General features: G+C 42.7%; 1 protein-coding gene across 12 annotated transcripts in view; it reads left to right on the top strand.

Moving 5' to 3' along the window:
• The window catches only part of HIPK1 (homeodomain interacting protein kinase 1), a 733600-nt gene that overhangs the window by 321220 nt on the left and 397989 nt on the right, over positions 1-14391 (top strand). For all 12 annotated transcript variants that reach the window (XM_086923314.1, XM_086923313.1, XM_086923309.1 and 9 more), the window contains 2 exons: positions 10811-10934; positions 11888-12007. In XM_086923314.1, coding sequence (XP_086779440.1) covers positions 10811-10934; positions 11888-12007 — 244 coding nt within the window. The remainder of the gene's footprint in view (positions 1-10810; positions 10935-11887; positions 12008-14391) is intronic.

Here is a 14391-nt window from a genome sequence, read left to right as displayed (position 1 = left end):
TTCCAGACATATGCAGAGCAGCAACCTGGTCGAATGTTCATACATTCACCAAACTTTATTGTCTGGACACAGAATGGAAAGCAGATGCAGCAGTCGGACAAGCAGTTCTGCGACATCTTTTTAAATAAGGTACATGTTTATGAATTTTCTACTGGTTTTTCTATATAATGTTGTTTTCTGCACAAATGACTGTAATGACAAAGCTTAGTTGTTCGTACCTTTTGACTCTTAATGAGTTCTTTTTCTCAAAGGAGTTTATGGCACACAGCCCAGAGAAAAAAGGGGGTCTAGCCTAGAAACACTCTGACAACAAGGACTGCTATCTACTTTGATAAAAGCATGTGAATCTATGAAAGATTGAATACTGGAGAAAGAACTAGTTACTTACCTGTACACTATGGTTCTCCAGTATTATCTTTCATAGATTCACATGCGCCTGCCCGCCTCCCCGTTTCTGCAAGGTAGACCACCTTTTATCTCTGATTTCCTGCATAGCTCACTCTTGGGCTGTTGGAAATCTGAGGTATGGTGGCTCTGCTGGGAATGGTGTACGCTGGTGCTGGCAGCTGATTGGCTGTAGTTTGGGCCACATAATGAGGAGGAGAGGTTACCTATTGTTTCACTACTCTATGGTTTCCAGGCAGTTTTTTCTTCTACTGCTATGGTTATTAATTACCGGGAGACTCCCACCATGACGAAGGGGAAGATACAAGCATGTGAATCTACGAAAGATAATACTGGAGAACCATAGTGTACAGGTAAGTAACTAGTTCTCTCATCCGTACCCGAGATTCACAGATCATATGGTCATTTTAGGGACTTACCCCAAATTCACCCCTAAGGTCCCTACGCAATTCCATTTGAATGAACCAGTCATTCTGAGGACATTCTTCCCTAACCCTTCCACACTTGCGTAAAGAGCTTTACACACTCTGGACCTCAAGAGATGCCTTGATTTATATACAAAAAACTAAAGACATCAGAAAATCTAATAAACTATTCGTAGCTTATGGTCAGGACTCCCAAGGTACTGCAGTCTTCAAAGCTACTGTATCCAGATGGATAGCGTGCGCAATTCAGTTTTTCCATGACAAGGCTGGCAAGCCTTTATCAAGAACAGTGAAAGCACACTCTACTAGAGCAGTTTCAGCATCAACTGCCTTATTTGCAGGAGTGCTTCTTGAAAAAATCTGTAGAGCTGCTACGTGGAAGACAACGCACACGTTTGCGCAGCATTATTGCCTGTAATCATTACAACGTGCTGATGCATCTGTGGGACAGGCAGTGTTGAGAAACCTATTTTCCGGAAAAATGTTGGAAAAACTTATCCAACGCCAACTCAATAGTTTTATCGAAAAAAGTGGCATACTACACGAAACAGTCTGGTTTCAGGGCTGGCTTCAGCACTGAAACTGCCCTCATTGAGGTGGCTGAGTCAATCAGGTGGTCGCTGGATTCAGGAGCATCGGCCATGCTGGTGCTCCTGGATCTATGTGCCGCCTTCGATACTGTGGATCACGGTAGAATGCTGCTCAGATTGAAGGATATTGGCTTAGAGGACAAGGCACTGAGCTGGTTGCACTCCTATCTTACGAACCGCTCTCAGAAAGTAGCTCTGGGCGCTTTTTCCTCTGAACCCAAACGGCTGTGGTGTGGTGTCCCGCAAGGGTCTGCCCTCAGCCCGCTACTTTTCAATGTTTATCTGGCCCCACTTTTTACCTTAATCGCCAAATGGGGGGTCAAGGCGATTTCGTATGCGGATGATACGCAACTAGTCTTCCCATACGTTGAGGTGTCAGAAGCAGCGTTTAGCAAAATAAAAGGCTGTCTTAGTGACGTAGCCAGATGGATGAACACTAACAAGCTAAAATTGAATGCTAGCAAAACCGAGATACTATTCTTTGGGAAAAGTACTCCACCCTCCCCTGACCTCTGGTGGCCCACCGAAATGGGTCCTGCTCCCACCCCTGGCACCAAGGCAAAAAATTTGGGTGTATGGTGGGACGAGACGCTGTCCTTCTCCTCTCATATACAACAAGTCACCTCTAGCTGCCACTATAAACTCCGCAACCTCCGAAAATTTCTCTCTTCTACCAACTGACTGTCGTAAATCGGTGGTCCATGCGACAGTCACATCCAGACTGGATTATTCTAACGGCCTCTATCTTGGCCTCCCGAAATATCTGACACAACGCCTGCAGAGCGTTCAGAATGCGGCTGCGAGATTGATAAAACACGTGCCTTTTAAACATCATATCTCTCCGCATCTTCACGAGCTGCACTGGCTTCCAGTGGCGAGCAGAGTAAAATTCAAAGCGCTCACCCTAGCTTACAGAGCACAAAAAGGGACTTGTCCCAATTATCTTAAACTCCGACTCCCCCGCTACCATCAAGAGAGACACCTGAGATCGAACTCGCAGATCCTACTGGCTGTACCTCGAGCGAGAAGGGCGAGACTCGGAGGTAGATCTTTCTCGGTAGGCACTGCGAAGCTTTGGAACTCCCTCCCCCCTGCCATCCAATCTGCCCAGTCAGAAGCCATCTCTAGGAAACTCCTAAAGACTTGGCTCTTTGCACAGAAAGCCTAGTACCTCTCCCTGCATTCCTCTCTGATGCTGCGGTTTCTTTTCAGCGCCGGGACACCTCCTCGCGAGGTAGCTGTTCGCGCTATACAAGAATCAGTATTATTATTATTATTACGGTTCGCCTCTTCTAAGAGAGGTTTGATTACATTCTATGTGTTTTCAATACTCTATGCATGATGAATAATTACTACCTGGATTTTTAATGTAACAGTTATAAAATGGACTTTTCTGTTTAGATCCTTCCTCTTTGGTTTACTATTATGTAAAAGATTGATGTAACACTACCCATCATCCACAAATGTGTTTTTTCTCTGATATATAATTTTATATATATATATATATATATATATATATATATATATATATATATATATATATATATATATATATATATACACATATATACAAGTGTCTGGCACGGCGATGGGTACTTGCTTCGCTCCCAGCTACGCGAACCTTTTCGTGGGCTGGTGGGAGGAGCAAGTACCCAGGAGCTGTATGGTGGAGGGGAGGACAGAGGGTTGGTTTAGGTACATTGACGACCTGTTTATTGTTTGGCGGGGCCCGTTGGTCACAGCACATGCCTTCATTGATGAACTGAATAAGAATACCTATAACTTACATTTTTCTGGGACAGTTAGTGCAACATCAGCTGAATACTTAGATCTGAAAGTGTTTCCACAAGACCAGCAGATCCAAACTGCTCTCCATAGGAAAACTACCGCTGGCAACTCCACCATTTTTGCCAGTAGTAGCCACCCTCCTCAATTGATCAGGAGCATTCCGTATGGAGAGCTTCTCAGGCTCTGCAGAAATTGTTCTAGATCAGAAGACTTTGAGGAAGCAGCCAACGAGTGTGTGACTCGGTTCAAAGTCAGAGGTTATGGTGAATCTCTGTTGAAAAAAACTTTGAACAAAGTAAGGGCTATCCCCAGAGACTCTTTATTTGTTGCCAAACCTCCCCCAGAGAAAGCCGATAACAGCGCAGGGAAGTTTAGGATAATAACACCTTTTTCTGCAGGAGCTAATGACCTGAGATCTATGTTGCGTAAAAATTGGCACATCCTTAAGACAGATAGCACTATCAAGGATGACCTACCTGATCACCCACTGATCACCTTTAATAAAACTAGATCTCTTAGAGATCATCTGGTGACCAGTCACTTGGAGAGGCCGCTACCTAAAAGTAATACCTTGAAATCCATGAGTGGCTTCTTCCCGTGTGGAAAATGTAAGGCGTGCGCCGGGAGTAAAAGAGTCCTTTCAGTGGACAATCATGAAACCGGCAAAAAACTGCACATAAAACAGTTCATCACTTGTAGCACTCCCCTGGCTGTTTATTGTTTGGTGTGTCCCTGCGGTCTCCGCTATATAGGGAGCACCATCAATATGCTGAAATTGCGGATTCTAGAACATCTTAGAGCAATCGATAAAGCAGATCAGGCATACCCAGTTGCCCGGCATTTTGCCGAAAAACACAACAGGGACCGCAACCAGCTCCAGTACTTTGGTCTTGACATCATAAAAAGTAATGCTAGAGGAGGTGACCGTCTGCGACGATTACGCAGACTGGAGTCGCGCTATATCATTGATCTCTCCACTAAATGGCCCAAGGGGATGAACAGTGGGGAAGAAATGGTTGTACATTTAGGCAAATAGCAACGTGGCTGTCTCTATATTATAAAGTATTCTATTTTAGTCAGAATAATGGACTAGATGATGTATATTTTATCACTGTAGGGGTATGTGTGTGTATACACATAATGACTAAACATTTCTGTATGAATATGTGGGGGAGGTTAAGAAGATGAATTGACAAACTGCCTCCTGTGCTCACATGTATTTTTCAGAATGGTGAAGTCTCAATTTCTTATTTCATCTTATTTACATACTTACCGCTGATTATTAGGGGTATCTGTATAGGACTCAAAGGGCTCTTTGTTTCCGAAGTCATTTGTTTAGTCAATAGTAATTTGATCACAATACACCACTGGCACTTCCTCATGGTTTTTCCTGGTACCCCTCACCCTTCGCACTGTGTATGACATGTTTATGGTCTACTTATTTAGTTATATATTTTACATCACAGGTTACACATAGAGTAATCTCTCTTTGGTTTTTTTAGGGGACCATTGCCGATCCACGGCTATATGTAACAGTGTATAATAATCCACCAATATTGCGTATAACATCTTCCATCTATGCATGCTTACCTATCTGTAGGTATGATTTGTTGCAGTACAGTTATGCTGAATACAAATGTTTGTATAATGTTTTGCCGTTACAAAATGGCGCCCGCGGTAGCTGGGAGAACTGTGGTCCCCTGTCGATGTCGACTGAGAGGTGTCACCTGTTCACTTTTGTAATCTATATCATGCACCGGTGTTTTGAGTGTAAATTACACACTGACGAAGGCCAAGAGCCGAAACGCGTCTGTGGCGCGCTTGTAGTAAATAAACTACTGTGCGAGATAAGGTACCCCCGAGTGCTGTCAATTATTCCTTGGGATTTCAAGGTGTTTGAGCGCAATATATTTATATATTTATATATATATATATATATATATATATATATATATATATATATCTGCTTTTTGTGCATATTCATGCAATGGTTTACATATAAGTTTATATATGCAGACGAGGAACTGATTACTATTCTGATTCAGGCATGTGAATCTATGGAAGATAATCCAATACTGGATAAGAAACAAGTTACTTACCTGTTACTTACCTGTAACTACAGTATTGGTATCTTTCATAGATTCACATGCAACCTACCCTCCTTCCCGGAGAGGCACCTCTAGGATGCAGTACTTACTTTACTCGTACTGGAAAATCTGAGGGACTCAGCCTCTCTTGGGAAGGTTCTAGAGGGTGCTGATTGGCTGAGTTTTCACTTTGGTACTTCTTGTAAAAGGAGACTAATAATAGGCTATAGAAAATATGGTTGCTACCATAACAGCCTATGGAAAAGTATAATCGATTACTTACTACTTTGTCATTTATGTATCTTGGGACTCTCACTACGACGCCGGAGAATGATTCGAGGCACTTCCCGCGCCTTCCCCCTACTTAGGACCGATGTGTCAGCGTCTGCACAGCAGAACGTGGAAAGGCTGCCGGACGGTAGTACACCCCTAACGCTGCTCATTTTTTGCCTCACACACAGACTCTAAACTTAAAACTGAACTGCTTTATCGCACCGATATTTTATATAAACGTATCCTTAACCCTTTTTAAAATCTATTTTAAGCATCACGCACTGTATTTTACTATTTGCTCTTTGCACTTACCTGCCTCAACCCTCAACCGATCGTAGGCTGCACCCGGTATCCCCTGCATGAAAGCCCATCCAGGAAACACGGAGGGTCCGTTTTCCTGTTGTGGCTGTAAATGCCACAGCCTAGTACTTTTCGATCGCCTTCCCACAGAGACGGAAGAACAGCAAACACTTAGATGTTTATATTGAATGCCAGATCACTCCCTAGACACTGTCTCGATATTTGGGACACCCTAAACAAGAGAAACCATGACCTGGTTTTCATAACGGAAACCTGGTTGGGTGACGATAACCTCCCGGACATCGCCAATGCACTACCCCCCAAATATAAAATACTGAAACAAGATGGGCTGAAACGAAGGGGAGGGGGGCTGGCTGTCCTGTTTAAAAACCACAGCGTCTGTCTCCACACCGAAGTGGTGCTATTTGGAGAGCACGAAGTGCTAACATTCCAGGCATCCAGTGATGGGCCACACTCTGCTTGGGGAGCAGTAATCTATAACCCCCCAGGCCACCAAACCGAACTGAGTATTAAACTTCACTCCACTTTTTCCCTTTATGCCTGAAATATAAACATTTCCTAGTGATAGATTTTAACTCACACTTCGAGGAATCTCTCAGTACTACAGCAAGGTACCTTGAAAGAGACCTGCAGATCCTTCAACTCAAGCAATGGGTTAAAGGCCCTACACATACCGCTGGGCATACTCTGGACTTACTATTTTCCAATATTGAGTCAACAAATATCCAGGAGATTACTCTAGTATCTTGGACTGACCACTCCCTCATATCTTTCACACTCAACCTTCCAGCGAATGTAACCAAACCCCCAAGAAGGTAGGAGTGGTAAACAGAGCCTGTAGACTGGTCACTCAGGACCTGTTCCAGGCCCACTTCTCCCCCGACAACCTAATCACTCGCGATACCCTGCCAGCCAATGCGGAAGCAATAAAACTCGAAGCCGAGATCACTAGCACTTTAGATACCTTTGCTCCCAAACTCAAACCTAAACTAAAAGACAAATCTCCATCTGAAAAGTGGTACTCCCAGGACCTCAGGACACTGAAAGGAAAGTGTAAATCATTAGAACATTCCTGGAGGTTGTCCAAACAGGAAATAGACAGATCAAGATACAGGGCTGAATTAAGGATCTATAACAATGCCATAAAAAAGCAAAGAAGACTTACTTTGCGCAACGAATGAACGAGAGTTGCAACTCAGCAAAAGAACTATTCAGAGTAATGAAGGAGCTCTGCAAACCAGCCAACCTGTCTCAAATTTTGCCCCCCTCAACGGAAAATTGTGAAAGGATCAGCTAATTTTTCGCTGACAAGATTAACAAAATGTATTACTCATTTGATAATATCTCTCCCCAAGGCATAACTATTTGGGAATACCTACCCTCACATCCAGAGGTAGCAACACAGATGGGCAATGTCTCCCCTCTTACAGAACTAGAGGTTGCGAGAGCCATTCTGGAAGTAAAATCAGGATCCCCCTTGATCCATGCCCTCACTTTATATTTTCCCAGAGTACACCAATATGTCCCCATCTTACCCATCTACTTAATAGATCCCTGTACAAAGCAGTATTTTCAGAAATTTGGAAACAGGCTGTAGTGACTCCCTGCTGAAGAAAGCCAGACCAAATGTTCACAATCCAGAGAACTAACGGCCCATCTCCTAGCTCCCGTACCTTTCTAAGGTCCTGTAGAAACTGGTAAATAGATAACTGTCCAACTATTTGGAGGTTAATGAACTACTGGATTTTTCCCAGACTGGCTTTAGAACCACCAACAGTAGAGAGGCCAGTCTTTTAGGCGGCCTAGATGATATAAGATAACTGACTGATCAAGGAAAGGCTGTTCCCCTGATTTTATTGGACCTGTCGGCGGCGTTCGACACGCTCTCACACAATCTGCTGGAAATCCTCTATGAAAAGTGCATCCATGCCAAAGCACGATTTTGGAAAAGGGGATGGTGATGGACAGAGTTTCTGAATGATGCAGAATACTCTTACCCAGTCAAGAGATCAGGGCTTAATCCATCACTGTTTTTTAGCTCACTGCACCATCCCAGCTCAGAACCTGGCTACATGCAAATTAGTCTGCTCCTGTCCCAGGTCTTGTAGAAACTGGTAAATAGATAACTGTCCAACTACTTGGAGGTTAATGAACTACTGGATTGTTCCCAGACTGGCTTTAGAACCACCAACAGTAGAGAGGCCACTCTTTTAGGCGGCCTAGATGATATAAGATAACTGACTGATCAAGGAAAGGCTGTTCCCCTGATTTTATTGGACCTGTCGGCGGCGTTCGACACGCTCTCACACAATCTGCTGGAAATCCTCTATGAAAAGTGCATCCATGCCAAAGCACTTCAGTGGTTCAACTCCTTTTTGAGGAACAGAACTCCGATGGTACAAATGGGCCAGTTCTCCTCAAAGCCAAAAAACATCAGCTGTGGTGTCCCCCAAGGAGCTACACTGATCCCAACACTTTTCAATGCCTATGTATCATCTTTGGCACTGATCAGTAGGAAATGGGGTTTCAGCATCTGCTCCTATGCGGACGACACGCAGCTTTTGAAAACCATTGAGGAAAGGCATGAGGACACACGGGTTAAGTTAAACAACTGCCTCTCAGAGATGGCAACCTGGATTTCCAAACATTGTCTTAAGCTTAACGCAGGCAAATCAGAAATATTGCTTTTCGGAGGTGCTAATCTAATATGGGATGCCACTTGGTGCCCACAATCCCTGGGTGAGGCCCCAGCGCCTAAACAATGCGCAAAAAATCTGGGCATGTACTTCGACAACACCCTGTCCATGCAGGTTCATTTGCGGGTTCTGTGTGGAAGAGGTTTTGCGATTTTAAAACTTCTAAGAAGGTTTTTCCTGTGGATCCCACTAGAATGTAGAAAGACGTTAACACAGGCATTACTCATTAGCAGATTAGATTATGGGAATGCACTGTACATGGGTATGACAGATTACCTTTTCTCCCGTCTACAAGTGCTGCAGAATGCAGCTGCCAAGCTTGTGTGCAACAAAAGCAGATTAAGTTTGGCCTCTGCATGCCCCTCGCGGCGGGATGCCTGGCTTTCACCTTGTGGATACCCTGCCGGGGTTATCTCACAGGGGAATACCAGGACGGGTTCCCTAAGCAAGCGCCGGGAAACCCTTTGTGGGTAGCTGTGCGCTATATAAGCTCAAATACATTACATTACATTACATTACATGCATGAAACTGCTCCACTGGCTACCTATGCGCAAAGAGCAAGATTCAAGCTGCTGTGTCATGCGCAAAAAGCATTGCATAACCTTGGACCCAGAATCCTTCAGAACAAAATCGAATTCTATGTTCCCACGAGGTGCTTAAGATAGCGACACCAAGCACTAGCTAGGCCCAGACGTATAAAGAAAGTAAGAACAGGAGGCCAATCATTTTTATATCTGGCGGCCAAACACTGACACAAACTACCCTCAGACCTACTTCTTACGGAGGACAATGTAACTTTCAGGAAAAAACTAAAAACTCATCTTTTTCCCATGTAAGTATGAGCAGCTGATGTACCTGATACAACCTACCATGTGTCCCTCAAAACCGCGCCGTAATATCAGTCAGTATGAATGTTGCCCTTTACAAATATACAAATAAATTCAGGCATGTGAATCTATGAAAGATACCAATACTGGATAACTTTAGTTACAGGTAGGTAACTTGTTTCTTCTCAAACCTCATTCAGTTTTTTAAGAGATCTACCCTCAATATGAAAACTTCAGCTTTGATGTATAATATAACCCCACTTTACCTAAGGCTATTTAACTACTGTACACTAATTTCACTTATACGTTTTTTTATCTTTTCCACTGTCTCTTTTTAACCTCTTCGATGCGTGTGACAAGGTCAGCTCGTCATGGGCGTTACCTGCGCTGCGCGTGTGACGAGTTGACCTTGTCACGTAACGCGGGATTTTTAAAATCGCAGCGCTCAGCTGGAAAACCGCTAGCGCGCAAGCGGTTAACCAACCAAGGTACTCCTGTTCTCGAGAACATCATGTTTCCCATATCTAATACACGTCTATAGTCTTTCCGCATAGTTGTAACTGATATTATGGAACTCTCTAGCACTCTCTTCACTCAACTCTAAGCTTAACTCTGTCGATTTTATTTCAAGACGTCTAAAGCCGAAATATACAATCTGTTATCTTGAGCCTATAATTGGTCTAAACTTTTATCTTCTGCTTCGTATTGTGTTTCCAATAAATCGAGAATTAATGTAGAGAAAATGAATTACTTAGCATAGAAATTCCCCTGTCTTTATCCAGTTACTTCCTCCTTATCAAACTCCAGGCATCATCCATGGCAAACCCGTGGCCTGTTTTTTGTTTACTTTTGTTAAAAAGTGGCATTTGTCATATTCTTTCCCGATGCTATGTTCAAGGATCTTGTGTGTAAAAAGCCAAACAAATTAATGTTAACCAAATATTTCAACAAAAACATACTTTTCATTACCTTTTTATATGTAGAGATCAGGAAATATTCCCATATTTGTTTCCCCTTGCAGCAAAGATGTGTGCTACAATCACAGCATTTGTTGGCCGTTGAGGTGTGCTTAGGGGGTTGCAATTCTTTTCTTACCATTGGCGGCATTCAGAAGATTTCCCTTTATTCCGGCGCTTTCTGTTTGGAATTCATCTGTTAATATTTTTAAAACTGGTTCCAAAATAATCCACTGGCTGGTTATTTTGAAGACTCTTTGCTTTTAGGTAACAGGTCAGCATAATGTTGCATGCATTTGGTAATGGGTGTAAAGCCTGCCACTAATTGAGTGCAGTTTTTGATGAGTATGGAGTATTTTATCAATCATACTTCGCAAGTTGGGTATTAAGAAGTGAAATAATGTTCTCTACTGTGTATAATGCATTGTTTTTTGCTTTCAGAGCTCCCGAAATCATTCTTGGTTTACCATTCTGTGAAGCCATTGATATGTGGTCATTGGGCTGTGTAATAGCCGAGCTCTTTCTTGGATGGCCACTTTATCCTGGTGCATCTGAATATGATCAGGTAAGAAAAGTCCGTTAAAACAGCGTTTGATGAGCAAGTCTTTCAATGTGGTGAAAATTGTTCTTAACAGATAATAAGAATGCATGGCCTAAATATAAATTGGAGGTTCTTCAGATAATTTAACATTGGCGGCTGGATATAAATTAGAGGTTCTCCAGATAATTAAACATGGAGGCTGGCCCACAAAGCTTTGGGACCCTATGGGCAGTTGGTCTTCAATGTTAGAGAAGCTTGGCCAGGTTCCCATGATGCAGTTTTTCATCCATGGTTTCATATTTATATTAAGACGTTAGCCTTACTCTTTGGAACTGCAAACAACATCTTCAGCCTAAATACTCTGTCCCTATTGTTATATTTAGTTATAGGCTACAGACATTCCCTTAAAAGTGGATTTTACTTTAAGGTTACATGGCTCACAAGATGTAATGACCTATGTATTGTAATTGTGTTGTAATTGCATAAAGGATTAGTGTTGAATTAGTATAGTAAAATATGAAAGTAATTTTAGTGGTGGATAAAAGTCAGTTATTTGGAATGAGAAGGATAGCGGAGGGATAGAAGATGGGAAAAGGTTTGCATTTATATAGCGCTTGTTACCCCTGATGGGATGTTGAAGCTCTTTTCGGATTGTTTGTACTTAAGTCAATGGTACTTGCACGGAACTGGTGCTGCAGAGGATTGGTGTAAAGAGTGCAGCTGAACAAAATACATGTAGTAGTGGATATACCATAAGCCAGTATGTTTTACTGAGGCCGCTGACCATACTAGTGCTGAAATTTAAGTGTCAACTAGACCAACCTCATTGGGTGGCACACGCTAATTCCTTGTTTTCATATTAACATTTAGTTCAGCTAACTAGTTACTAGGGTGGTTTTGTAAAAGAAAAGTGTGAATGATTGTAAACTGACCTTTGTTTCCACAGATTAATGACTAATGATTTTGCTATTTTCCAGATCCGATATATTTCACAAACTCAAGGACTTCCCGCTGAGTACCTCCTCAGTGCAGGAACAAAAACAACCAGATTTTTTAACAGAGATCCAGACTTGGGTTATTCATTGTGGAGATTGAAGGTGGGTACATTTAACTGTATATTTTTTATTAAACTGTCTGAAGGTTTTCCTTCAGTCATGCAGATCTAGGCCCTCATTCCAGTTCGTTATCACAGTTTTGAATATCATACATGACGTTATGTAATAACAAATCTCTTGAGTAATAACGGAACCTAAGGTCATAAAAAACAGATGTGACGTGTGAATGATCAAGTGACCTATTTTAGCAGGGAGCGATCAGCTTATGGTAAATACTCAGCTAGGTCAGACAAAAGATGTTAATGAAGAGGAGTGGTCATGGTTCAAGCTGTCTTAGCTTAAGTGGATGAGGGGGGGTGTGCTAAGATACAGCTTCCAGTCACTGTCTTTTTGTGGGTCTGATAAAGTTCACGGTTGGAGTTAATCAATATTTTTAAGTGTTTTTTTTCCTTTTTAGTTCTGCTTCCAAGCTGACAGTGTCACGCGGCTCATTTCTTTTATGAAGGCCAAATTTGCAAAGCTATATCCCATATTCCCCGTAAAATTACTTTAGCTTGCCAGCCCCCTAAAATGTAGGGCATGCTCAGCCTTCCACACATTGGCTATTCTCCTCTTTTAAGACCTTGATTTAATGAAATGTATGAATACTGCTAATAAGCATCTTTCCAGGACAAGCTTTTAGAGAGCTCATTCTACCAGATCTAATGCTGTTACTATGGCCCTGGCCAGGCGTGTTCTAGTGTTGGTCATCTGTTAGATGGACACATACATGTCTGTCCACACATTCACCAGGCATTAGTGTCTTGGGTGTCAGGTCTACAGGGAGAGCCATTTTGCCCTTTGTTCTTCAAGATTTCTGGGTGTGAGGTCCATTCCTTAGACCCTCCACCTTTTGGAAGGTACTGCTAAGGTATCTATTCAGAAGGTGAGAACTACTTTTAGAAGTATCCATCTCAAAAACAAATTACTTGCTTTTGGTAACTCTCTTCTGGTGGTTACTGTATCTCTACTATTGCAGATTCCTCACTGCCATCCAACCTCCACCTCTGGACTGGCCTTATATGTGTTAATAAGGTCATAAGTTATAGATTCTGCACACTGGCGCAGTTCTCAAATTTATCAGTAATGCTCCGTAAGCGCTTAGGCGTGGTGCTTATGTAAAGCTTGTCACCGTCATTTCCAGAGGCAGGTCCAGGTCTCTGTGCAGTTTAATGATACCAACTTCTGGCATATAGGAGCAATTGCTGAAACATTTCTGGATCCTGTTCGGAGCCTGGGTGAATTCAAAAGGTTGCAGAATCTGCAGTTAGACATAGTTTCCTCCAGAAAGAGTGTTACCGAATGTAAGTTACTTGTTTGTGTGGTTCATGCTTTTAGGTTTGATGCACAGCCTGCAATGAAATCCATCAGCCAAGAAAAGTTAAGTTTGAGGCGAAAACAAAGCATTTTTTTGTCCAGTCATTAGTCCGTGTTTTTCAATGTCTTCTGCTGCCCCATAAAACTCCTTAGCTTTCTGTTACTGATTTGAGTTTTTGAAGAGCGGATAAGATGCATGATGCATCCTGGTTTTTTGGGGCCCGATCAGAATTGGAATCGTCATAGACCTTTGTCTCAAAAGGGGCGGGTAGATGTTTAAATTTCCCCAGGCTATAGATGATTACCTAATTCTAGGGTTACCGGAGAAACCTCAGAGGCCAGTATCTTGGGAACCACCACTCACTGCACAAAATGTTCGGTGGCATTCGAATATTGGTCTCTTCGCTGGTCGTAGGGCTTATGGATTTCCAGGTGTGTTCAGTCACCCTCAGAGCTTACCCTGAGAACTCAGTCCGGTCTCTAATACCCAGAAGGATAGTTTCAGCGCGGGTTGTGGCATACAAGGCTCCCTAGCTCCTCACCAACACTTAAATCATTCTGTCAATTTTGGCTTGAACCAAGGATCCTATTCCTCCACCATCAACTTTAACTTTTGTCTGGTGACATCCTTCATCTTTTGGATAGAGCTGGCAGATGGTCCACGACTATACATTGGCTCCCTCTGCTAGGAATATTTCTGGTGCTTCTAACTAATTAGATAACAGGCAGAGTTGTCTGTTTTTAGAAGAACTTCTACCTAGTCGTAACACAGGGACACTACATGAGGGGACAAACTCATTGTCCAGCATTGGAGAACGCAGCTTCTTGCATCTATCACTATTAGCTGGGATGTCAGACATGTATGCCCCGAGTTTTACATCAGAGTTTGCAAAAGATGGTAAAGATTTACAAGGGATAACCACTCTGGATGTTACTCTTTTGCCTGGGCGGTGACAGCTGTGTTGAAGGTCACCACCAGCAGCACAGGAAAAGGTTATAGCAGGACGTCCAGGACGACTGACACCAGTGTAGCAACTCAATGACAAAAAAAGTGTAGCCTTTTTGGGTAT

This window comes from Lissotriton vulgaris, chromosome 5 (genome assembly GCF_964263255.1).
Source record: "Lissotriton vulgaris chromosome 5, aLisVul1.2, whole genome shotgun sequence".
In the NCBI taxonomy this organism is placed as follows: Eukaryota; Metazoa; Chordata; class Amphibia; order Caudata; family Salamandridae; genus Lissotriton; species Lissotriton vulgaris.
This window is presented reverse-complemented; position numbering and strand designations above follow the sequence as displayed.